Genomic DNA, 27,225 nt, shown 5'->3' on the forward strand with positions numbered 1-27,225 from the left:
GCGTTTCCCTTTAAATATTCTGAAATAGTTGTGTCCTGAAATGGACCTGTAGACATTGCCTGCCCTCTTGTGGAGATCAAGAGCTCAGCCTCAACACACTGCTGCACACCAAGCCACGTATTGTGAGCGAGACAAATATCAGACAGTGTCATTTTTATATAAAATCAAATAAGTGTTTACATCAGTTCACATTTAAACTGTTAACAACTAAATCCACTTTTTGGTGCACAGATTGCTGGTGTAATTGTTATTGTCTCTTTATGACTTATTGTAAAATCATGCATTTTTTAAGTGTTATGTTCCAGTTTACACACTCGTACCTTGATTATAGAAATTTAATTAAGACAATGATAGATAATAAAAATGTTAAAGTGATCAAAACCTGAACAGAAAACTTCCATTTTATAAAAAAGAAAATAAACACAAAGCTGGAATAAAAAACTTATGACTTACAAATAATAATAATAAAAAGAAAGGGTTAGACTTTACAAAAATCAGTGTTCCTCAACCCACTCGTCCTGAAGGTCTGTTCATTCCTCATTCTTTCAACCTGTGAGCAGCCCCAGGAGAGTGAGGCTACCACCTGCTTCCTTTAAGATGTGAAACCCACCACTGCTTCTTTTCAACCTTCTGCTAATGCAAAGCCATTTAACGGCGTTAAGGCACTGGAGGTGACTTCCAACTTAAAGACGCCTGCCTTGGTGCTAACTGTGAGGGTTGAGTCTCTCAGCCAGAGAATGAGACCAGCTGAGATCTCTGCAAATCCTGGTCTGGCATCAAGGGATTGCTGGTTCAATCTCCTGATTTACATGTCCAATGCTTTGACTGGAACCACATTGGGATTCCCAGTCTTTGTTTCATGTCATTTCTCCATGACCATCACAAGGCTTTTATTTTATAATATGACAATTAAATGCTTATTCCGTTTGTGTTGAAAAGCTGTTGAAAATTGCCAAACCCCATTACTCCTCTGGTATTTGCTGCTCAGCTAGAAGCGATGGGAAGCCAGCCTTTGCTTCTTTTCAAACTGCTGCTTGCTCAAGTTCAATGGAAACTCAGCATGCTTGGAGGAGAACAATAATGGTGCTTTTCCATTGCACAGTACCTTCTCTGTTCAACATGGCTCCCCCGCTAAATGTAGCTGGTGACATTGCAAAACACTGAACTGAACCCTACTATTTTTTTTTTTAAATAGACATTTCATTGACACTTTCAGTATCAGACTTAAAGAAAAAGGCTACTGTTGTGTTCCAGCTTTTGCCTCCAGCACACAGCACTCACATCCTGGGCTCTTCCAGAGTTCTCAGTGGGGGAGAGGTTCTTCCAGGACATGCCCTGGCGCCAGGGTATATTCATTCTGTCATTAAACATGACTAAAACTTCATGTGAGGTACATATTTTTCTGCTGGATATATCAGAAGCACACAAAATACAAAGTTGTCTCCTATTTTAAACCCAGCAGTTCAAAGTACAGCCGTAGCACTTAAAATACTTTCCCTGGTTCCCTGTAATTTTTTATAAACCCATCATGACAGTTGTGAATGATTTCTTAAGACAGTTTCTAAGCAACTCCACACCTGCACATCATCAATGGAAGGAATCAAGGGCGGTGACATGTTTTGCAGAGGATCACTCTTGAAATTCATGGAATCTGACTACGACGAAACACTAGATTCCTGTTGGCTCTCCAAGTCCTTTACTTTAGAGAAAGTGTGTTCCACTTTTGGTTCTTGATTTGAAGACCACCTGTTAGAAGCAAGAAGGAACATATTAATGTTTGAACATATTATAATAATGGTAATGCCAACCATCCATTTGGTTCATTGATCAATAAATAAAATGTTTCAATAACAATTATATGATTTTTAAACACATTTTCAATATTTCAATATACATTATTTACAGCATCTGCCGCTGACTGACTGTTATTAAGGAGCACTGCCTTCAGTTTATTGCACCCAATTTTAAAGTTTGTTTAAAAATACGGGGTGGGCCATTTATATGGATACACCTTAATAAAATGGGAATGGTTGGTGATATTAACTTCCTGTTTGTGGCACATTAGTTTTTGGGAGGGGGGAAACTTTTCAAGATGGGTGATGACCATGGTGGCCATTTTGAAGGTGGCCATTTTGGATCCAACTTTTGTTTTTTCAATGGGAATAGGGTCATGTGACACATCAAACTTATCAGGAATTTCACAAGAAAAACAATGATGTGCTTGTGTGCAGGAGAAATGCTAGCACAGGCGTCCAGTATCCATAGTTTCAGGTGCTGTGGTATGGTGTGGTATATGGGGTACAAAGATAGAGGGGCCATTCTTCTTCAATGGAAACCTCAAGGCCACTGGATATGCGAAATTGCTACATGATGATGTGTTTTCCTCTTTATGCACTGAATCTGGAACGTTCCCTGAGTTTTTCCAGCAAGGCGGTGCACCACCACATTATGGGTGTCAGGTCTGAGCATTACTAGATGAACAATTTCCTGAAAAGTGGATTGGTCGTCGTGGGCCAGTTAAATGGCACCCAAGGTCTCCCGATCTGACTCCCTTAGACTTTTATCTTTGGGGTCATCTGAAGGCAATTGTCTATGCCGTGAATATAAGAGATGTGCAGCACCTGAAACTACGGATACTGGAAGCCTGTGCTAGCATTTCTCCTGTGGTGTTGCTATCAGTGTGTGAAGAGTGGGAGAAGAGGATTGCATTGACAATCCAACACAATGTGCAGCACTTTAAACACTTTTTATAAGTGGTTAGAAACTTGTAAATAACTCATGAAAGAATAAAGTTGAATGCGTTAAAACCAAGCACACCCTTGTTTTTCTTGTGAAATTCCCAATAAGTTTGATGTGTCACATGACCCTTTTCCCATTGAAAAAACAAAACTTACATCAAAAATGGCCAACTTCAAAATGGCCGCCATGCTCACCACCCATCTTGAAAAGTCCCCCCCTCCCATATACTAATGTGCCACAAACAGGAAGTTAATATCACCAACCATTCCCATTTTATTAAGGTGTATCCATATAAATGGCCCACTCTGTATTAACACTGACAAAGCCACCTCATCCCCACACACAATGATGGTTTTCACTATTAGTTTTTGTCATTGATCAACACCATCTTTCCCACATTAAACATGTTTACTATTTACAATTCACAATCCTTGGGGCCCAGACGGGTCTGGGAACAAATCAGTGGGGTAAAGATGGTATTACAGACATTCTACACTACAGGTGTGTCTGGGAAGGTGACCCTTATCTTTTGCGATTGTTGGCAGGAGCTAATTTACATCAATGTTGATTTGATTATCCTGTAGTGTGGGGCAGGCATAACAATCTGTGGCTGGTATGGTGTACAGTAAGACTTTGTATTTAATTCATATTAACATTACATTTTGAAGTAAGTGTTTAATCGCTTTTCTCTGACTATAGACTTTGAAAAACCATCAGCACCTTTAGTCCATTTAAAGGGGATATAACCGGACCATACTTTATGTTTAATGAACTGAGTACAAAATCCCATTTTGACTCCAGTCTTCTTTTTTTTTACTTTTGAATTTAAGACTTGTTTATCATGTAAACGGAGATATTCAACTGTCAAGAGAATTCAAGAGAATGTAATGGACCTTAAAGGTACAAACCTGGACTTTGACAGGAGTTTTACTTTTCAAAATATGTTTTAAAAAATGTGATCCTTCAAGGCTTCAAAACAGAATCACTTTCATATCTGAGTTTTGTTCTTTAATTTACAAATGTTGTTTTTTTCTTTAGTTTTGCAACTGATTCTAAATGGTTTAATGTCACTCACGACCATAGGGGCATTCTGTTAGAAAGGTCACTGATTTATTAATAGTATGTTCCAAGTAACATTAGATGGGTGATGACCATGGTGGCCATTTTGAAGGTGGCCATTTTGGATCCAACTTTTGTTTTTTCAATGGGAATAGGGTCATGTGACACATCAAACTTATCAGGAATTTCACAAGAAAAACAATGATGTGCTTGTGTGCAGGAGAAATGCTAGCACAGGCGTCCAGTATCCATAGTTTCAGGTGCTGTGGTATGGTGTGGTATATGGGGTACAAAGATAGAGGGGCCATTCTTCTTCAATGGAAACCTCAAGGCCACTGGATATGCGAAATTGCTACATGATGATGTGTTTTCCTCTTTATGCACTGAATCTGGAACGTTCCCTGAGTTTTTCCAGCAAGGCGGTGCACCACCACATTATGGGTGTCAGGTCTGAGCATTACTAGATGAACAATTTCCTGAAAAGTGGATTGGTCGTCGTGGGCCAGTTAAATGGCACCCAAGGTCTCCCGATCTGACTCCCTTAGACTTTTATCTTTGGGGTCATCTGAAGGCAATTGTCTATGCCGTGAATATAAGAGATGTGCAGCACCTGAAACTACGGATACTGGAAGCCTGTGCTAGCATTTCTCCTGTGGTGTTGCTATCAGTGTGTGAAGAGTGGGAGAAGAGGATTGCATTGACAATCCAACACAATGTGCAGCACTTTAAACACTTTTTATAAGTGGTTAGAAACTTGTAAATAACTCATGAAAGAATAAAGTTGAATGCGTTAAAACCAAGCACACCCTTGTTTTTCTTGTGAAATTCCCAATAAGTTTGATGTGTCACATGACCCTTTTCCCATTGAAAAAACAAAACTTACATCAAAAATGGCCAACTTCAAAATGGCCGCCATGCTCACCACCCATCTTGAAAAGTCCCCCCCTCTCATATACTAATGTGCCACAAACAGGAAGTTAATATCACCAACCATTCCCATTTTATTAAGGTGTATCCATATAAATGGCCCACTCTGTATTAACACTGACAAAGCCACCTCATCCCCACACACAATGATGGTTTTCACTATTAGTTTTTGTCATTGATCAACACCATCTTTCCCACATTAAACATGTTTACTATTTACAATTCACAATCCTTGGGGCCCAGACGGGTCTGGGAACAAATCAGTGGGGTAAAGATGGTATTACAGACATTCTACACTACAGGTGTGTCTGGGAAGGTGACCCTTATCTTTTGCGATTGTTGGCAGGAGCTAATTTACATCAATGTTGATTTGATTATCCTGTAGTGTGGGGCAGGCATAACAATCTGTGGCTGGTATGGTGTACAGTAAGACTTTGTATTTAATTCATATTAACATTACATTTTGAAGTAAGTGTTTAATCGCTTTTCTCTGACTATAGACTTTGAAAAACCATCAGCACCTTTAGTCCATTTAAAGGGGATATAACCGGACCATACTTTATGTTTAATGAACTGAGTACAAAATCCCATTTTGACTCCAGTCTTCTTTTTTTTTACTTTTGAATTTAAGACTTGTTTATCATGTAAACGGAGATATTCAACTGTCAAGAGAATTCAAGAGAATGTAATGGACCTTAAAGGTACAAACCTGGACTTTGACAGGAGTTTTACTTTTCAAAATATGTTTTAAAAAATGTGATCCTTCAAGGCTTCAAAACAGAATCACTTTCATATCTGAGTTTTGTTCTTTAATTTACAAATGTTGTTTTTTTCTTTAGTTTTGCAACTGATTCTAAATGGTTTAATGTCACTCACGACCATAGGGGCATTCTGTTAGAAAGGTCACTGATTTATTAATAGTATGTTCCAAGTAACATTAGAACAAGTGACTAAAAATATGATATGGGTGAGCTAAAACAGATCTGGAAGTATAGATTGCTCAAAATAGCGCAGCTCCTCTAACACTATGCAGCACAGAAATAGATACTCGTTAACCAAACTGACCTGCAAACCAGAAAAGCCATACTCAAGGTCCAAACAAAGATATACGGTGGGTGATGTCCTTTGCTTTTAATATTTATACATTGGTTGAATTGCAAGTAGTATTCATATTTTTTTACACACAATTTAATACGTGTATGGAGTTATTTTTTCTGGTTGATATGTTTTGCCAGAAATAATTGCGATTAACTATACTGGTGTCATTTGATAATATAATGCCACCGATACAATGTAAATATAAAGGCGCATTAATGCATCTACACCCCTTTAAAGAGTAACTTCTTTAACTAAAAAAATTCATAGTTGTTCAGAAAATTCAGACACTGGAATTCATTCATTCATTATCTGTAACCCTTACCCAGTTCAGGGTCGCGGTGGGTCCAGTGCCTACATGGAATCATTGAACGCAAGGCGGGAATACACCCTGGAGTGGGCGCCAGTCTTTCACAGGGCAACTCACACATTCACTCACACTTTTGAGTCGCCAATCCACCTACCAACCTTTTGGACTGTGGGAGGAAACCGGAGCACCCGGAGGAAACCCATACGGACACGGGGAGAACACACCAAACTCCTCACAGACAGTCACCCGGAGCGGGAATTGAACCCACAACCTCCAGGTCCCTGGAGCTGTGTGACTGCGACACTACCTGCTGCACCACACTGCCGCCCTACGCTGGAATTGGAATATAAAAGATGTCATAACATGTGTAATATATAAAATACCTTTAATAATTCAAACATAAATAAAATAAAACCACTGTGATGACGTTCATTCTTATGTAAACAAGCACACTGGTAAACATGTGAGGAAAAGTCCACATATTTTATGATAAAGTATGATAAATAATTTTTTTGACAGGCCTAGTTATGAAATGGAGGTGTAATCTGGCCTTCTTTCTAAACTCACTGTATAATCTATCAGCCCCACTGGCCATATAGGTGCAGACTGTAGTCTGTCTGTTGCTCTGCATACTTTATTTGTCCTCTTTCACCCTGTTCTTCAAAGGTCAGGACCCCCAAAAGACCATCACGGAGTAAATAGATTATTATTTGTATGGTGTGTCATTCTCAGCACTGCAGTGACCACGATATGTTGCTGGAGTTGCTGTTATGAGTGGATCAGACACAGCAGTGCTGCTGGAGTTTTACACACTGTCCTCTCTATTAGACACCCCTACTGCTTTGCAGATGTGGGTCATCTGTTGCTGTAATTTGTGTTGTTGTTTTGTCCAGTGTAGAATGTGTTGAACAAAACTGTGACTTACTGAGCACAGCAGGATCTGAGCTCCAGTTTCAGACTGGGTTGCTTCTCACAGTCCTGGACTGTGTCTGGTAAAGGAATGCCGCTGGTCTCTGGGAGAAGTAAACACAGTGCTGCCCCCAGGATAGGTCCACTGCTGTAACAGATCATGGCTCCCAGAGAGACCCCACCCTTAGGAGCCACCACTGCGTTTACAATGCAGCCCACTCGGTAACACAAACTGACCAGGCCCACACACTTCTGCCTGCAACATACAAACAGTGACTGGTGGATAGTGTCCGTCTACATTTTATGAGAACCTGAGCAGTAGACACTCATGATTAAAATTATGTTTTCACAGGAGACATGAAGAATTCCTGAAATGAAACTTGAGCTTTTCAGCTTTAGAGTTGAAGCATGTCTTTCAACAGTGCTGTGTGTCAAATGGGAACAGGGCTCTTACCTTATAACAGTAGGGAACAGCTCTATGCCGTAGAGAAGAGAAACACAGGTGGTCGCCTGCACACACAGCTTCCCCATCAGAGCAAATGCCATCACCAGAGCAGGGATATCTAAGGGGCAGGATATAGTGTGGTTACGGTTTTACATTTCTTAGGCTGTGCTACACTGTTATGACAAAAGATACGAAGTCATCTAGCAGAGCAGCAATGTCTTGATTAAATTAATTTATACACTCATTATACTGACATCTAGTGGCCTGGATGTGCCAGATATCCTGAATTAAATCATGAACATGGCTGCCCACATGTGAGGGACCCACTCCAAGGAGCATAAACTGGTTGATCCAGTGACTGCAAAAAGTTGCACTTTATAGGAAAACATGTAGAAATAATAACAATCTCTCACAGGTCTTTCACTAAACTACAGCTTTAAAAAAGAACATATGTAAAACCCTTCATCCCTGTGCTTACTGCAAAACTTGTGCATAAGGAGAGAGAGCAGGCAGCCGATGCCGCTGAGCAGCAGACTTGCCATGCTGAAGGGTCTACGGCCCCATCGGGCCAACAGTAGAGGCAGCAGGAGAGAGGGCGATTCAGACAGCCCCGAGAAGAACTGAGCCAAATAGATATCCACCCCGAAACTCCCCACACTGAAGCAGATCCCATAGTAAGTGAGGGCTGATGCTAACCTGTAAACAATAACATTAAAATTCATAAACTTGACATGGGAGATGATGAGTTTCTCAAAATACATACATTAATCAGGAGTAAATACAGTCTCTTCTAAAAATACAGTCTCAATCTGCACTGTGTAAATAGTGTCATTTATAGATGACCTCGAGAACTGACTGAACATTTACCAGCCATCTGGTGACCTGACCTGTCGCAAAAAGCATTTGCCCTCTGGGAAGAAAGCAGCAACATTTTTTCCCTCTGGGAATTCTACCACTACCTGCTGCACCGCCCTGGAAATAAGGGCCGTGAATAATAATTAAAATAATATTACAAATAAAGAGATTGGCGCATGGACACATGTTTAAGTGCATCTTTAAAATGAAATACTAACCATGATTCATTTAGTGAAAAACACTACTGTGTGTACTAAAGTTCCTGGCAATCTTAGTGTGAGTTCCACGGTGGAGCAGCAGGTAGTGTTGCCCTTCAAGTCCCGCTCCGGGTGACTGTCTGTGAGGAGTGTGGTGTGTTCTCCCTGTGTCCGTGTGGGTTTCCTACGGATGACTGTCTGTGAGGAGTTTGGTGTGTTCTCCCTGTGTCTGCGTGGGTTTCCTCCGGGTGACTGTCTGTGAGGAGTTTGGTGTGTTCTCCCTGTGTCTGCGTGGGTTTCCTCCGGGTGACTGTCTGTGAGGAGATTGGTTTGTTCTCCCTGTGTCTGCGTGGGTTTCCTCCGGGTGACTGTCTGTGAGGAGTTTGGTGTGTTCTCCCTGTGTCTGCGTGGGTTTCCTCCGGGTGACTGTCTGTGAGGAGTGTGGTGTGTTCTCCCTGTGTCTGCGTGGGTTTCCTCCGGGTGACTGTCTGTGAGGAGTTTGGTGTGTTCTCCCTGTGTCCGCGTGGGTGCTCCAGTTTCAAAGTTCAAAGAGAGTTTATTGTTATTTGCACAGTAAGGAACAGGTTCAGTGTTCAATGAAATTCTTTCTTTGCTCCTCACCAAGAATGCCAAATGGAAGAGAAAATACAATGAATAACTAAATAACTAATAAAGTGCAAAGTTCACTGAGATATATACATAGGTGAACGGTAAAGTGAACGTGTGCTACAATCACAAACAGCAATAAGTTGAAACAATCGTTTGTGTGACAGTAAATGACAGAGGCATGTAAACAGTTTGACAGTAAAGTGCAGAGTTATTTCTGAGGTAGGGTCAGGAGTCTGAAGGCAGTGGGGAAGAAAGAGTTCTTTAACCTAGTGGTCTTGCATTTGACACTTCTGTACCTCTGGCCTGAGGGCAGAAGTGTGAACAGTCCATGCTGGGGGTGGATGGGGTCTTTAAGGATGGAAGCAGCTCTCCTGCAGACTCTCTGGTGGTAGATGCTTTGCAGAGAGGGTAGTGGAGTCCTGGCGATCTTCTCAGTAGTCTTCACCACTCTCTGCAAGTGTTTTCGGTCCATCACAGTCGTGATGCTGTACCACACAGTGATACAGCTGGTCAGGAGGCTCTCGATGACAAAGCTATAAAAATTTCTAAGGATTCTGGGTGACATCCCAAATTTTCTCAGTCTCCTCAGGAAATACAACCAATGCTGAGCCTTTTTGACCAGCTGCATGGTGTTCAATGTCCATGTGAAGTCCTCACTGAGGACAGTTTCTTCCTGCTTCCTTGTCGTTCAGACGCTTTGCTGCTTAGCTCTGCTATCTTCTATTTCTTTCCTTTTATTTTTTCAAAACCGACTTGTTTTTCTGTGATAGAGTATCTGAGCTTTTAAATATACACAAGTCAGCAGCACTACGAAGCCAAAACTGGATATCTTCTGCTTTTGATACTTTTTAAAGTAGTGCGATTGCTCTAGGAACCAGGACATTTTCATCAGGCTACAGTAGAAGAAACTTGTGAAATGCCTCATCATTTTGTTCAACGCGTGCTGTCAGAATTGTTACGGACTTCTACAGAGAATGTCAGCTTCGGAAAGGGGTTTTTTCGGAACCTGATATCAGAGTTTAAGGACTGGCATGTCGGAGCTGTGCGAGGAGTAACAGTGAGTGGGAGTACGGGCAGCAGACAGCGGGCTGAGGACCGAGCAGCGGGCAGTGGAGGGACACAGATCCAGAACAGAGGATCGAGTGAATGGCAACAATGCCGTGAGTACAGCTAGAGACGGGCAATGGGTGCAGATTGAAGCTAGACCCAAGCGCCGTGCTGTGTATAGCTCTGTAGTCTTGTCTTCTACTCCTGGTACCACAGCAGGAAATTCAGCTGCTAAACCTAACACTGCTGCTGAGAGAGCACAGCACAGACCCAGACCAGAATACCGGTCTTATTCACTTTAGCTGAAAAACAGATTTGAACCACTGCATGCCCTTCGTGAGAATAACAAACGCAGTGAACACAGCACAGAAAGTGCCAGAAGTGTCAGCCGGTCGCAAAACCCTAACAAACCTACAGCAGACACTCTGATCTTTGGAGATGACACTGTTAATGGGGTAACAAACCCAAAACTCATAGTGAGATGCGAGCCAAACATCACCGTCCCACTGTCAAGCAGGAGTCTGAAGTTTTAAAAAGAAACTTTAATGACCTCCTTAACACACTCAGTAAGTTCAGCATACAATTTTTCTTCATTGGACCTCTACCTGCAGGAGGCACCAATATGTTCTCAAGGTTATTGGGATTATACACCTGGCTACAGAACAGCTGCAGGTCAAATGGACTGAACTTCATTGACAACTTTAACTTGTTTTTGGGAAGAGAGAACTTTTTAGGAGAGATGGACTGCACACGAACAAGAGGGGTGTTAAACTTCTGACAGACAATCTCATTTTCTCAGTGTGCTATCTATCTACTTCTCTTGGGGGTGGCGTATCAGCATCAACATCCAGGAACTCTCCTGTACAAGCTGATGACACCATGTCACAGCCAGAACATCCTCTCTGGACTCTTATGAGTGGCAATGACCAACTCTATCAGCTGCCAGAGACACCAAAACCGCAAGAGGAATCCTCCATGTCCTCTATCCCCCACCCCATTACCCCACCTGAACCTCACAGCAGCCATGGAGCAGCTGGTTTCAGCTGGGACAAGGCTGTCACTTTCCCTGTCAGCCAGCCCTCAGGTGTAGAGGAGAACCACCCCAGCTTCTACTCCACCCTCATCTACTGCCACTTCCCCACTGCAGTCCCCCAGACTGTCCCCTAAGAAAAATCACGCTCCATCACCACCTAGAGCACCTCAGCAGAAGAGATGCAGTGATGATGTCAGCAGTACGTGTTTTCAAAACAAGCTTGGACCTTTGGTGCCTGTAATCTCTCCCATTCCAGTACTTATCAGAGAGAGAAAGAACAGAGAGTTCAGGTCAGATTCTGTGAATGAAGCCAATCTACAGCATATAAAATGTGAGACAGAGACTCTGTGGCAAAGTGCACGAGTTACTAAGTTAGCTCTTCTAAATATCAGATCTCTCACAAACAAATCACACTTAATTAATGATTTTATTACAGCACATGGGCTTGATTTTATACTTTTAACTGAGACTTGGGTAAACGAATGTAGTGCTGCAACTGTTTTATTGGAGTCGGCTCCTCCAGATTTTCATTTCTTCTTGTCTGCTCTGTTCCATGGTTCTTTTCAGTGCAAGCAGTTATCATTTGGTGACTTCACAACATTTGAGAACCTCTGTGCAGTTCTGAAAGGGACACCACAGATATTACTAGTAACTGTCTACAGGCCTCTGAAGTACAACGCTAATTTTATTGATGAATTTACAGAGATGCTGTCTTTTATTTCTACAGACTTTGACCATACATATCGACAATCCCAAGGACTGTTTTGCCAAGGAACTGCATGCCATATTGGACTCTTTTGGCCTTTCACAGCATGTTACAGGGAGGATATTGTTATCTCAATATATCTCAACATATCAGTGACTGTGAAGGACGTTGCGTTGTCAGATCACTACTGTGTGGTCTTTGACATGTGGGCCTCACCAGTCATCAGAGACAGAAGAGTTTGTGTAAAGGATTATAAAAGACTGCACAGCTACACTTTTCATGAGTAAAATGTGCACTACACCATGTGAACGATCCAACTCTGTTGATGATCTTCTGAATAGTTTTAATACAAAAATTGTCAGTGTTATGGATGAGATTGCGCCATTTAAAATGAAGGCTATGTCTTGCAAACAGAAAGCACCATGGAGAAATGCTTCTGTTGTTCAAATCCAAAAGAGGGAGTGTCGCAAGGCAGAACGCAGATTGCGTAAAACAAGTCTTCATATTCACAAAGGAATCTACAAAGATAGGCTACGTGAATACAACACGACAATATGCAAAACACAACAATTTCTCTAGCATCATCAACAATAACACTAACAACAGCAAAATCCTCTTCACCGCGGTCGACAGACTTACTAACTCACCCACACCAATGGCCCCTGAATTAGTATCAACTGAGAGATGTAATTAGTTTGCATTCTTTTTTAACACTAAAATCCAGAATATCAGACAAGCGATTAGTACATCTATATCCAATAATGAGTCTGGACCCTCTCTATCACCTCATAAAAACTCCTTAGTTAAAATGTCAGAGTTCAGTACTGTTGATAATAAAATCTTAATCAACAAATTTAATCATCTCAAATCATCCACTTGTAGTCTTGACACACTACCAACCAATTTTTTAAAGAGTGTGTTTCACACTATAGCACCAGACATACTCCACATTGTAAACACCTCACTCATGTCGGGGGGTTTTCCGAGCTCACTAAAAACTGCAGTTGTAAAGCCTCTTCTAAAAAAGTCCAAAAACACATGTTGGTAGGTGGATTGGCAACTCACAAGTGTCCGTAGGTGTGAGTGTGTATGTGTGTGTGTCGCCCGGTAAAGGACTGGCACCCCCTCCAGGTTGTGTTCCTGACTTGCGCCCAGTGATTCTGGGTGGGCTCTGGACCCACCGCGACCCCGAACTGGATAAGCGCTTAAACACAATGAATGAATGAATGAATGAATTACTCATCAGCTCTCAAACCTTTCAGAACCACCAGAATCACAGAACCACTATGCTGCCACAGATGCCAGACTGTTAATAAAGCCTTATTGGGAAAGTAGCAGTAGTAACTTCGACCCAGGATGGCTGAGGCAGGGCTGCCTCCACATGACTCACTTCATGATACTTGATTATCAACCTGAATCATTCGTTTTCTGTAACTGCTTCATCTTTTCAGGGTTCGCTAGGTCTGGAATCATTAGGTACAAGGGCTCTGGTCCATCTCAGGGCATCACACACTTACACAGTAACTCACATACACCAATGGACCATATTTTCATGGCCAATCTATCAGCCAACATGAATTTGGTCTGTTGGAGGAAACCAGAGCACCCGGAGGAGGCCCACACAGACACAGGGGGATCACACCATCTCACAGAGAATGACCTGAGGTGGGGTATAAGCCCACAACTCCGGGACAAATAGATGAATTAGTATGTCTATTGTCTTGCCTAATTGCAAAAAACCCAGTTTAAGGAAAGTTTTATGAGAGATGGCTTTTACAGGTTACTCTTTCTTCTTGGTCCCTTCAGCATGTAGTGTTTTTATTAAAATAATTTCAAAGTCAAAGTGAACTTTATTGTTATTCAGACTTTACAACACGTGCATAGCTGAACAAGACTGCATTTCTCCAAACTCCAATGTGCAAGTATAAACATAGCGCAAACACACAAGAAATACTAGTAAGGCATGGCTGTGCCCTCTTGACAAGGGAGGTGGTGTTTGTGGTCCATGTCAGGTCATCCGTAATGTGTACCCCCAGAAAATTGGTGCTTTCCACAGACTCCACAGTGTTGCCAAATATTGAGAGTGGAGTGTTCACTGTGTGCTTCCTTCTGAAGTCAACAGTCTTTGTCTTGCTGATGTTCAGTGACAGGTTGTTACTGTCGCACCAGGCAACGAGTTGGTTCACCTCCTTTCTGTATGCAGAGTCATCATCATTGCTGATGAGGCCCACTACTGTGGTATCGTCCGCACACCTAATAATGTGGTTTGAGCTGTACTTGCCACAACAGTCGTAGGTCAACAGGGTGAACAACAGAGGGCTCAACACACATCCCTGGGCAACTCCTTTGTTCATGAGGATGATTTTGGAGGTGTTTTCCCCAACTTGTACTTTTTGTGGTCTGTCTGTGAGAAAGTCCAATAACCAATTGCACAAATCGGTGTCAATGCCTAATGGGCCAAGTTTTCTTACCAGGTGCTGGGGGGTGACTATGTTGAAGGCAGAGCTGAAGTCAGTAAAGAGCATCCGCACATAATCCGTTCTTGTTCTCCCAATGAACCAGGCTCAGGTGAAGTGCTGCTGATATGGTATCGCCTGCAGGGAGTCTGGATGTGATGCAGTCTTTAACCAGTCTCTTCATGTTGGGAGTGAGTGCTATGGGGCGTTAGACACTGAGTGATGATGCTGATGTCTTAATGTTCACTACTTTCATTTAGCCAACAGTTGTGAGCTTGAAATAACATTTAAGAGATTGATAAATGTTTGTTCACACTCTGCACAAGAGCTCCAACTCATTACTGAAACCTAAAACAGAAAAATGAACTCACTAATGAACTCTAATGCTAATAAATATATGTACTTGTAGTCTTTTATTGAGTAGTCAGCAACAAGGTAGAGTTAAGAATCTCAGGCAAATTAACTGATTGTGAAACCCGAGCTTTGCAAAACAATTCAAGCAAGACATTCTTCACGGCTAAAGGTCATTTCTCCAGGAAACTAAACAATCCTGAGCATGTCAGTGTCCTTAAAAGACATACCGTAATATGAAGTTTTGATTCAATTATTTCAGAAATTTGCTTGTGGGCAAACAAGTAGAAAACACAGCTGGGAAAACTATTTTTCATAAGTGCAATATGGAGACTGAACAAACTTACCTACCCAACGAAACTCATGATGAACAAGCGCAGAATAATGGTGGCTGATTTAAAGTGGGTGAAATCAGAAACTGTTTTATGTTCCACTTCCGTTTCAACATTCTTCTGACTCTCATCCCCCCCTGTGTCCAATAACTGCCAATAAAAATTGTCAATAAGAATTCCTGTTATGATAATATGTCTTTTAAAACTTGAGTGAGGCTACAATTTTTAATGATTTTGAGTGAAACATTAACAAATATATTAACTACACAGGAACATTGTAGTTGAGATTGTAGATATTTCCTCAGTGGTTGTTTCATTGTGAGAATTTTACGCTCTTTTCTTACCATATCAAGATATTGCCTGTCCTCAGGGCTCCTATTGCGATAGTCCTCCAAAACTTGTGTCCTCTTATTTAGAAGGAGCCATCTTGGAGATTCTGGAATTTGGCTGTTTGTAAAATAAATCAGAATCATATGTATCTGTAAGTTACAGATACACATACAGTAGTGCATACTGTTCCTGGGTGACTGGCTATGGTATTCCAGGTAGTTGCTAGGGTGCTGCTATGTGGTTGCTATGGTATTCTCTGTGGTTGTTAGGGTGTCACAGGGGGTTGCAAGGTTGTGGTTGCTCTCTATTGCTGATATCACTATTCCTATGCTATATTATTCTTAGTGATTGTTAGGGGGTTGTGTTTTTTTTTTCCAGGTGACTGGCAGTATGTTGCTACATTGTTGTAACAGTACCCCAAGAAGTTATGGTATCTCAGGATTTTGCCTAGTGTCGCTAGGTGGTAAGTTTGGCATTCCAGGTTGCATAGTTATGTTATGACAAAATTTGTGGGCAAACATTTGTGCACCTGACTGAGTTATACCATTCATTCTTTCAGAAAAAAAAAGATTGTGGAAAATTCTATGTAGTTTAAACCCTACATAAAAATAGCTACTGAGAACAGATACGTACAAATAAAGAGGCAGACAGAGGATCTGTGGGATGGCCAACGCCAGATGAAACTGCATCCAATCTTTGGTAAAGTAAGCCACAGCAGCTAGAGCCATCATTCCCAAACTAAAGATGAAGGACAGAAGGGTGGTTGGCCAGATACGATACTTTGGCAAACTCCATTCCACTCCTGTGAAAGTGAATAATGACATGAATTACTTCCTGTACATCCCAATCCTGATATCCAAATGAACATATTTAGATATTTATGATGAAAAGTCATGGAGAATTAAACAAATACATTTCACTTATACCCATGTTAAACAAAAGATATTTAAATTCTCTGCAATTTGGGTCTTTTTTTACATTCTGTTTCTAATTCCTTTATGCTTATCTTTATACCACTTTGCTGCTTTGTAAAGATCTGTAACAATACAAGTCACTATAGTTTATAGCTTTTTGCAATAGAAAATCTGTGAGCATGTACCGCACTCAAACCTGAGTTTGAGACAGTGATGGCTTTCTTTGAGAAGGTTGGGGAGGAGTTTTGGACAAGGAAGCTGGACCTTCTCTGTCACTCAGCAGGGGAATGCATTTACAGAAGAGGGGGAGGTTATTAGCACAGCAAACTGAAGGGTGGGAGGATTTACTGGCTGTGCAATGTGTAAGAGGAATAATTTCAAGCCACATTTGCCCAAATTTTTATTATTTCATCTCTGACAAATGTATACTTTTTTTTTTTAATCCATAAAGCATTGTTATAAATGCAAAGGCTTCTTTATTATACCAAGAAAGTACACAAAAATTAGGGCTCTGTAAACATGAAGCCATTTATTAAAAGGGAATTCCAATTAGTTTTCAATATTTCTCTGAAATTATATTACTTAAAATAAAAACATTTATTTAAAAAGTGTGAATACCAACCCAGACTGTATGTGCAGATATGAACAGCACAGCAGGCAATCCCAGCCATGCAGCGTGCGCTCAGATAGAAAAGAGCGTGAGGCAGAAATGCAGTGAGCAGTGCCACTGATGAGTGAAGGACCGAGCTACACACCAGCAGGAACTTCTTCCCATACCTGAACAAGAGAAACGTTACCATAAATACATACATATTTATTCAGCAGCTCATTGTTGAGTATAACAGATGAAATAAAAAGAAAGAAAATAATCTACATACTTGTCAGATAGAGCTCCTCCAACCATGGAGCCAATGAGAAGCCCAGTCATGTAGGTGGCTTGCCCATAAGCAAAAGAGCTCTCCATTATACACACAGAACCCTACAGAAATAAAACACAACTGACTCACTCAGAACATTAGAGGATTATTTTACAAGAGTAATATTTTGTTTAATATATTGTTGCACCCATTGTGGATACAGATATTCAGTGAGGCACACACCTTACAGCCTATCATCTTCATAAAAAACATGACATTAATTAGGGCACACTGGTGTAGCCACGCAGAGCTTAAGGTCACCATGCCCAATGTTCTCTTTCACCCCTATCTCACCACTACACTGACACCGTGGATCAGACACAGCAGTGCGGCTGGAGTCTATAAACACCTTCCTGTATCTGCTGAACTGAGAATAGTCCATCAACCAACAATATCCAACGGCATCCTTTGTCCACTGATTAAGGACTAGAGGAAGACCAAAACAAACTGTGCAGCACCAAATGAGCTACAGTCTCTGACTTCACATCTACATGGTGAAGCAAGGAGGTAGGTGTGTCTAATAGGGTGGACAGTGAATGGACACTGTTTAAAAACTCCAGCAACACTGCTGTGTGTGATCCACTTGTACCTGCATAACACACACTAACACACCATCACCACTTAAGAGGCACTGCAGCACTGAGAATGATCCCTCACACAAATCAGGAAATCTTCTTCTCTGATGTGGTCCTCTGGGGGTCCTGAGCTTTGAAGAACAAGGCGAAAGGGGGCTAACAAAGTATGAAATACAACAGATGGACTACAGTCTGTAAGTGTAGAACTACAAACGTCGCCTATATGGACACAGGAACTGGTAAAACGGACAGTGAGTGTAGAAAGGGTTAGCTCCATTAAAAAAAAAGTTAATAAGTTGTTCATGCATTAAAGCAAACTCAGTAAACATGTAACCGTTGATTCAACGTTGAAATAACGTAATGACTGCCGTCTAATCAACGTTCTCTTAAGGTTGAAAATGAAAGTTGAAAAGACGTCCATACACAGACGTATTTTGGACGTCCATTGACGTTATTAATTGTTCACCACTTAACTAACTTATTAAGATGGATTTTGAACGTCCATTGACGTTTAAAATATGTCCTTGACGGACAGACTACATTTAGACCTATTTTGAACGTCCAGGGACGTTCCTTGTTCACTGGGAATAATGATGTTTATTGAAGCAATTTAAAGATATTACAGCAAAATAATGTGTATCAACCTTAAAATATGTCCAGATTGTAATTACTTGTGTTTTAAATGTTTTATCAGTAATTTAAATACAGCGTTTAAATGTAACCTCAGCTGGGCTTAAATGGCGCCCTAGTATAGAAATCACACAGAAATACTACTGTCGGTTAATTTCGTAAGACAAGTCAAACCAGTGCTGGGGCTGTGTTTACGCGGACTACTCACGTTCAAGTGATGACTGAAGTTGCTGAGCCGTGAAATGTTGTCTTTATTAAGTCTCTGGTTGAAGCTGACCGTCTGTTCGTCCACATTGCACGACTTGGTTTCGATAAACACGTCGACGAAAAAGAGAAAGGCCGTGAAAAATATGGGTAAACTAAGCCTGAGGTAAACGGCTCTCAGAACAGGACCCATACATAGACCGTGTCCGTTAGCCCCTGCCTGGAACTGACAGAATGAATGTGAAGTGACAAAGTGAAGCAGGAGGAACTGACTGATGATGTAATATCAGTGTTTTCACTTGGTCCTGAGCTCATTATTCTTCAGTAATATCTGGGTTTTATAACATGTTTATTTTGACTTACAAAGCAGACGGCGTTTACCTCAGAAAACATTCCAAAAGAATCTAGGCTAATAACTTGATAACTTAAGTGGCTTCAAAGTCAGAGAGAGTTTAAAAAGGCGGATTTTGAAGATAAAAATAACACTTTTCTTCTGGAACCTGTAATTTTGCTTTCAAGTGTGCTATTTTGGCACGAGTTTAAAGAAGGAATAACCACACAAAAACATTTGGGAGATTTTCAGAACAACATGAAGCCCCACATCTTTCATTCACTTTCTGGGAAATTTGGTTTAAAGACCCTCATCTGTGAAAATAAAAATGTTTTTCTACCACAGCCATTTTGTGGTCTTTCTTCTTTAGAAAACAGTAAGCCTTGCTGCTGACCATTTCTGCTTTGAAACTGCAGTGTCTCAAAACATGGTTTCAGCCAGCCAGGGATTCTGACATCATAAACTTAAGGAACCAATCGTGTCGATTTGCAGGGTGGGGCTTTTGAGCTGTGTGAGAGTGGTGGGTGAAGCAGAGACTAATTGCATATTCATTGATCTCCATTGAATGAAGGTCTTTGAATACGTTGATTTACTTCTAAGCCACTTTTAGCCACAGTTTAGTTTTTTCTGGTCATTTTATCAATGACCAGAATGTTCAAAAATGTCTTTATTTTATTTCAGAGACATGTCCCAGGACAAGAAATAACATGTTAAACATAGCAGTGGGGCTTTCCATGAAGCTTATGTCAGGTAAATACCTGTTACTTTTCTCTGAAATTATTTTCTTTTGGGAAATGGCTTAACATGAGTCATAGACCTGTTTTGAGATAAAAAAAAAATACTAACAGCCTTCAGTCATTCTTATGATTTTATCTCTTTGTATCTCCCCTGAACTGTGTTTTTCTGACTGTTGTGTACTTTGTAGGTTGTAGTACTGATCCACAAAGAGTGAAGTCTCATATTAAGAAGTCACTGATTCATTTACACTTTTCTCAAAACTGCAAATCTTTTTCCACTGAAATAAAAAAGTGTCTTATCCTTATTATGTATTATTAAGGGGCTTAATATTTAACACAAGAATTAATGAATGTATAGCTTTTGAAATAAAGTTTTCCCAAACTGAGGAAGCAAAGGAAGTCATATCAGGAGAATCAATGATGTATTAGTTTTTGATTGCGTTTAATTACTTTAATAAAGTCTAAAAAAACAGTGATAGCCTTTTTTCTATGTAGTATTTTATATTATTTAGATAAACAGTATATATTTAACATATTTCATTTTTTATACAGTAGCTTTAGGAGGCTAATCCACATGTGAGTGATGTCAAACCATATATACAGCCTTTTCTATAAACAAATCTATGAGTTTAGCTTTTATTGAACTGAAGATGATATAGCTGTAAATTTAGAATTTATATTGCTGTTTAAAAATATGAGAAATAAAAATAATTCAAAGGGAGTCCATGTTTTAAACAACAGGTGCTTACTGACCCTGCATAACAGTAGCCACTCATGTAACCATTGACTGCCTGAGATTTGCCTGAGTGTCTAGGGAATGATTCAGCCGCTAATCTGCTGAGAGACACAAAGGGTCAATGAGGAGCCCTTTGTCCTGCAAATGTCTGGAAGATGCTCAATAATTAAGCTGGACTCTGCACCATCTTTCCGCATGACAAAAAGGATCAGCATGTAGAAATTCAAAAAATGTGTCTGCTGTTTTGAACCTTGAGCCTGAAATGATTAGCCTACTGCTGTTTCTGGAGTTACTGACCACTTATGAAAACCCTCTCCTTGTAGCAAAGCTTACATTGAAACTCAGAAAGACTGCCACAGACCATTTTCATCTTTAGTCTCACTAGACACAACGATGGAGGGCTGCTGTGCAAAACAAACCATTTTCACTATTAGGTTGTTTTTATTTATATCATTACTGACATCTAGTGGTGTAACTGTCAGGTGGTCTGTAGTGGGATACTTTAAGGCCAAATGGCCCTGGGCCCATTTTTTTTGAGAAGTTGGCCCCCACCCCACCCCCACAAACCAGTCAGTCGGCAATCTACCAAAAAATCAACTCAGATAATCCAATTTGGCCAGGAATTTTATTGTGTATTACCTTGCTACAAAATAAAATAAAAAGAGCATGTGACGATAAGAGCTTCTCCTCTTTTCTGTCCACGAGAACAGAACACATGCCCCTGAGGAGGCATTCTGTACTCATCCGGGGTGCATATGCAGCCATAACTCCTTGATGCTACATTACCTAGCGCTGAAGAAAATATAATACATAATAGATATTATAGTATAAAAATATATAAAATACATATATGATATAATCATTTAAATATGCATTTTTTGCAATTTCTCTCCAGAGCTTGAACACCTCTGAACTCAATGGAAATGGTCAAATAAAATGTAAACATGCACAATTAACGTGAATTTATTTGTGCTTTATTACTTCATCACCAAAACTGATACATGCCGGCCTGCTAATATACTACAGAAGCCATTTCAGAACCTTAGTGTAGAGTTTATTTCTCAAGTAGCCCACAGAAATGTGCACATCAGGTGAATGAGTTCCTCTTTGGAGAATACTATGACCCCACTTGCATTTCTAAAGTATCTTGACGGTGCGAAGAACTTTTGGAAAACAACAACTGCTTTGGGGTGGATATTTAATAGGTTCTTTATTCCTTCTGGATCAGCCAGCTATCCATAAAACACACACTTAAAACACTAAAGTCAGCAGGTGTGTGTGACATCTAGCCCCTCCTAAACATCCCCCTAAAATCCACCCCTAAACTAATGTGTTTGAAGAAGTTTCCTCCACAGTGAACATGTCATCAGCAGAGGGGTTTGCTGTAACAATTTTGCTGATATCTTTAAAGCGAATCTAAAACTGAAAACAAGGGTCGACCTTCAGAAAAGGCAATTATAATGGACAACACTGCTAACTGAATTCAGTGGTCAGTAATGTATAGGAAACCTATTTCACACATACACCTCTCCATTTCCGTCACAATTTCTAGACAATCTGGAGAGATAGAAGTTGTATGAGCCTTTCTGTGAAGATATGGGCACAGACATTCCAGCCAGTTTCGAGGTGATAGGAGCGAATACCATCCCGCTGTTCTTCATAGCATCCAGCTTCACTGGGGAGCGGACGTGGGGCCGGAACTTCATGCGAAGGAGATGGAGCTCTCGGTTGCTTCTCATGGAGGGTATGCGAGTGCGTGCGGTTCTCCTGGCGTCCGCTGTGGGGTCTTTAAAACGGAACACATGAGCGAAGGCCGTCTTGAATCCTGCTATGGTTTTTGTGTAGGGGAAGAGCCTTGACAGAATCTCCATGGTACTCCTGAAGATAGGTTCTGGGGGTCTGGGGTTGTTTTGATAAATAAGGACACAAATGGATTAGGGGTGCAGTAATACATACATTATGGGTCAGTTAGGTATTTAAAACTGATTCAGTACCACTGGTTAGAGTCACTAACACATGCTCTTTGTAGTGCTACAATTACAGATAGTAGTCCACCTGTTGCTCTCCATCAGTGGTCAGGACCCCCACAGGAAAACTAAAACACTAAATATGATCAGTGTCCTAAAATATATAACTTCAAGCATCGGTTACATCGTTTATTTACTCTGAAGTCAACACTGTCCTGAGACAAGAGTAATCCTTTCTAGACTTACTTTACTGTGACACGTAGAGCGGCTAATTACTTTTCCGTCCTTTGGAGAAGACAAAAGACTGATATAGGTCACTTCATCTGTTCCTTATATTTGGTGCCAAGCAAAGCTGCTAATAAATATGCTAAACACTTACAAACATGGTAGACATGATATACTGGGCCTGTTATAACCTCTCACTCGTATTTTATCCACCTGTCACACATATGGACAAATATTTTGCATTTCTGATCTCCTTGGTACTTGCTGCACCAGCAACAACACTTTAGCATTTGCTCTGTAGTGTTATACATATCATGGTGACCTCTATTTAACATGCAGCCTTAACTTATAATATTTATAATGATAATTATAATGATAATGATAATTGCTTTTAGTAGAATTTGAAATTCGTTTGTATTTTATATATGCAATAATTGATATTCATTATTAGTTTAATTATTGTTGTATTGTAAAGCTCTTAGAGACTTTGTTTCTTTTTAGGAATATGCTACATAAATAAATACTAATGAGCATGTTTACAATTTACATTAATATACGAGAAAAGGGCCTCCAGGACAATGATACCCAGGATAAAGCAGCCGTTATTTAAAATGTAGAATCATAACATCCAGTGTAAACTCACCTGATAATAAGTGTTAGTATCAACGTATGGTGTAGCTGTCTCCGCTGTGTCCGACTCCTCTCTTTTCAGTGCAGGAGATGTAGAATGTATTCTGGTAAATGGTCCGTTAAGCCTGTCTACGACCTCTCTGAAGCACTTTGTAATGTCTGTTGTATCTAAAGGCATGTCTAATTGCATAAGGCATCACATGGCCGAAGCCTATTTAGATTTCTGGCATACGTCCTTCAAGTACTTACGCTAACGTCTAAAGCCTGCACGCAACGACTCCTCTACACACTTTATAAACTTATTCCAAATAAAACATCTAATGTGTTGTTAACGGTTACTGAGATAATTGTTGTATTATATTGTCATCTAAACATAACTCAAATGAATACATAATGCTATTAAAACGTATTTTGAAACGTATAGCCGAATATAAACGAATATACATAATTAGTATAAATTATATAAACTTCAGAACAAAACTCATGTCAATTATATTTCGTTTTCCCAATGGAAAACCAGAGCTGTTTTACTGGGCACTGGATTGTAAAGGTCAGAAAAGACAGGGACTCATAGATTAAAGTAAATGACTGACGTCACCTGTGATTCCCAGGGAGTCAAAGTCTCTTAAGTCAGGCGTTAAAGTTATTCATGATACAATAGCATTAAATCTTGTGTCTAGAAAGAAAAAAGCACATTGTTTTAGGGATTTGGAGTTTGATTTTATGCTGCAGCTTACGTAGACTGAAGGAACATCTGAATTGTCCTGCCTCCTTTGATTTTCTCCAATCACAGCACTGAACACGTGTTAATATGAGAGCTCAAATATGAGGTTAAAAGAAGTAAAACAAAGACAAGCACAGAGAAACAAGAGCACTGTTTTAAAAACAGAGAAATTGAGAACATATTGAAAAAGACTAGAAACCAACGTTTCCGTTCCTTGCCCCTCACTGCTGGCACTCTGGAGTGTGGAATAAACAGAGGCTCATGCTCATTTAAAGGAACAAGCGCTGAAACGGATCGTTCTGACCAGGGCTGTTTTTTTAGACAGGGAGAAAAGTACTGCAGTCACAGACGTATTAAGACTCAATATAGCTGTGTAAACTTGTGTAAAAGGGGTTTAATATGACCCCTTTAATAAACTGCATGAAACTGCAGAGGTGAAACTTAAGAAATTATAAAATATGAGCTAAGTGAGAACACACCAGAAAAAGTAGTGGTTACATAGTTAAATGTCTCTTTAAAGCTAATCCGACAGGGTCTAACCCAGTTGTTCTCAGTCCTGGTCCTGGAGCAGGGCTGGACGATACGGACAAAATTATTATCATAATATATTTCTTAATTTTGGTCGATACGATATAATTCTGATACTAATATGAACACTATAAAAGCAACATAATAACTGCCAAGAACAAACAAGAAACATGACATCACAGTCAAACATTTCTTGAATTTGTCGATATTAATATTTTTAAACTAACTTGAGTTAAAGGAACTGACGGCAGCACCCTGTAATGAAAGTCAGTAACAGATTAATAACACACTGTTCTAACCCAAATGTCAGAGGTAAACCAGACAGCAAATGGCTTGATTTGTCATCAACAGCATGTCTTTATTGCAGTGATAGTCTCTCTTATTATCAGCATAGTCTTCACCTCAAGAACGTTAATTTCTCTACTCCTGCAATACTGCAAGTACAGTCGCTTAGCAAGAACATTCAGGCGTTCCATATACTAGGTCTTATAGGCTATACAAGGCTGTAAAATACTGCCAAAGAAACAACACTTGTATAAATTCTCACCAAGGTACAGTAAGAGGGATATGAAGTGTTTATATAGCTTTATAAGTATAGAAAACAAGAGGAACTGAATATGCACTGAATAAGGTATATAGCATTTAACATCTGGGTCCTTTTTGCAGTGGAATAGATGATGATTATGTTAGTACATCCAGGATATCATTCCTTGCTTTCTTTGGTAAAGAAAAAATAAACCTAATTAAACCATCCTTTCCTGATCCACAGCCTACAAAAAGATATTTTAATCTCATGTTGGTCAGAGACGTAGGTGAAACAAACTCATATCGTTTTTATAATATTCTTGAACCCAAGGAAATTAGTGTTAGAAGAGTAGTGCAAAACTACATGGTTTAAATCTGTCTCTCTAGATACCTCCTAGAAATCTTTATCTTTGTCCACCACACTTCAGTCAGCACCTTCACATACATTCCTCATCAACTTAACTATTCCAGTTCAGCCACGTGACCAGTTTGAATGCAGATCCTCCATTTTGGACCATAATGGTTTCCCATCGTTTGATGTAGACCTCTATAATCAGTCATTAGTAAGTGCTTAGTTGGGTCAGGATCTTTCCATTGACACAAACGTCCAGAACAATGTATCTATCCATCTCATCAGACCTTCATTCATACATTCCATCTCTTTGGAAACTTACCACAGCGAAAGGAAACCTACACTAATCCTGCATTTCATATCCTGCACAAATGAGAAGTGACACATGGAAAAGGATAATCCTCTGGAAATATGAGATTTCGCAAGATGCCAAATCTTCACTTGCAATTAAAAAGACTTCCTACGAAGAAGAATGAAAGTAGGGTGGCACATCCATGTCCCCATTTCTAGCATCTCTCCTGGCGAGCCACAGCCGGGCCTGTGCAAGCTAGTATGCTGAGCCCAATGGTCTCTCTTGAGACGAGCCGCTGTACAACCATTATTCTTCGGTTGTTGACAAGGAGGAAAAACCTCCAGGTTGCTTCTTGGCCTAGGTGCTGCCCTGAGGGCAGACGGTGCCGCTTGAGTTCAGGGACATGGGGTAGGAAATCTCCGCAGTGAGGCTGCAGTCCATGGACTCTGCCAGTTCCCCTTCCTTCTCGCAAATCACAGTCATAGGTCCACTGGGGATACGACTGCGACTGTTATACCGGCTACTGGCAGCGGAGGGTGGGGTACTGGAGCGGCCATATCTGGAGAATGTCGTGCTGGGGGAGAGGCGAGGCAAAGCTCCCTCAGCTCGTGCCCACTCCTCAGATGCCCTCCTGCTGCGGCCTGGAGAGGTGCAGAGGTCATCAATTGATGAGGCCTCACCATTGGGCCTCTGGAGACGAGGATCCGTGCATTTCAGCATCTCGGCGGCAGACATCCGGAAGCCGTGATCAGAGCGGCTTCCTTTCTTCAGGAGCAGGGCTTTGAAGTTGTTGTTGCTGGTGGCAGAGCGCCGCAAGCTGCGCTGGATGAAGCCGGACTGGCGGGGCAGGGAGGGCAGGCCCGGGCTGGCACCAGTGGGGGTGACAGGAGGGGAGGTGTGGAAGCCATGGGCACGGTCTTCTTCAGAATCGCCACGGCCCAGAACTTTCCTCTTTGACCTGTGAGGCAATGAATATGCAAGGCTTAGCAGATCAGACCCCAGCACTTGTTACTTATTGTAAGGGTGAGCAATTCAACATTTTTGAATTTTTTTGTTGTTGTGGACAATACTGTGGTCACTTTACCATTCTATTTTATTATATTCAAAAACGACTTGCTCCGCTTTAGAGCTCTGAAATTCATTCATTCATTCATTATCTGTAACCCTTATCCAGTTCAGGGTCACGGTGGGTCCAGAGCCTACCTGGAATCATTGGGCGCAAGGTGGGAATACACCCTGTCTATACATCTAAATGATTTATGTAAATTGGGTTTAGGAAAAATGCAGAAAACTCATTTATTAGAAGCTTCACCAAAAATTTACCTTCGATACATCTTCCATTCTTTTTGGAGAAACCTGATTTCAATTTTTCAAGCAAATCTGATATGTTTTCCACACCTCCAAATTTCAACCTTCGAAGTTTCATTTTTAGCTTTTTTTCCATTTCCAAGTTTTTTTCAAATACAGATTTTGATTGGTCAGTAGTTTATCTGATGGAGACCAGCTTTTGCATGGTTCTAGTGAGTCATATTTCCTCT

At 40.6% G+C, this 27,225-nt stretch overlaps 2 protein-coding genes across 3 annotated transcripts in view; both read right to left on the bottom strand.

The window, feature by feature from the left end:
- Positions 1-433: 433 nt before the first annotated feature.
- Positions 434-18,845, bottom strand: si:dkey-190l8.2. Its single transcript, XM_066641901.1, has 10 exons — positions 18,645-18,845; positions 17,193-17,293; positions 16,937-17,091; positions 16,034-16,202; positions 15,415-15,517; positions 15,090-15,220; positions 7,963-8,180; positions 7,494-7,602; positions 7,056-7,295; positions 434-1,746 (listed from the first exon to the last, which is right to left on the bottom strand). Exons 1-10 carry the CDS (start codon positions 18,831-18,833, stop codon positions 1,656-1,658), a joined length of 1,506 nt encoding a protein of 501 aa, XP_066497998.1. The 5' UTR covers positions 18,834-18,845; the 3' UTR covers positions 434-1,655.
- A 6,027-nt stretch (positions 18,846-24,872) lies between these two features.
- The window catches only part of nhsl1a (NHS-like 1a), a 50,119-nt gene continuing 47,766 nt past the window's right edge, over positions 24,873-27,225 (bottom strand). For both annotated transcript variants that reach the window (XM_066674108.1, XM_066674100.1), the window contains exon 8: positions 24,873-26,645. In XM_066674108.1, the coding sequence (XP_066530205.1) occupies positions 26,045-26,645 (601 nt within the window). In that variant the 3' untranslated portion in view covers positions 24,873-26,044. The remainder of the gene's footprint in view (positions 26,646-27,225) is intronic.

Source organism: Hoplias malabaricus, chromosome 1 (genome assembly GCF_029633855.1).
Source record: "Hoplias malabaricus isolate fHopMal1 chromosome 1, fHopMal1.hap1, whole genome shotgun sequence".
Classification (NCBI taxonomy): Eukaryota; Metazoa; Chordata; class Actinopteri; order Characiformes; family Erythrinidae; genus Hoplias; species Hoplias malabaricus.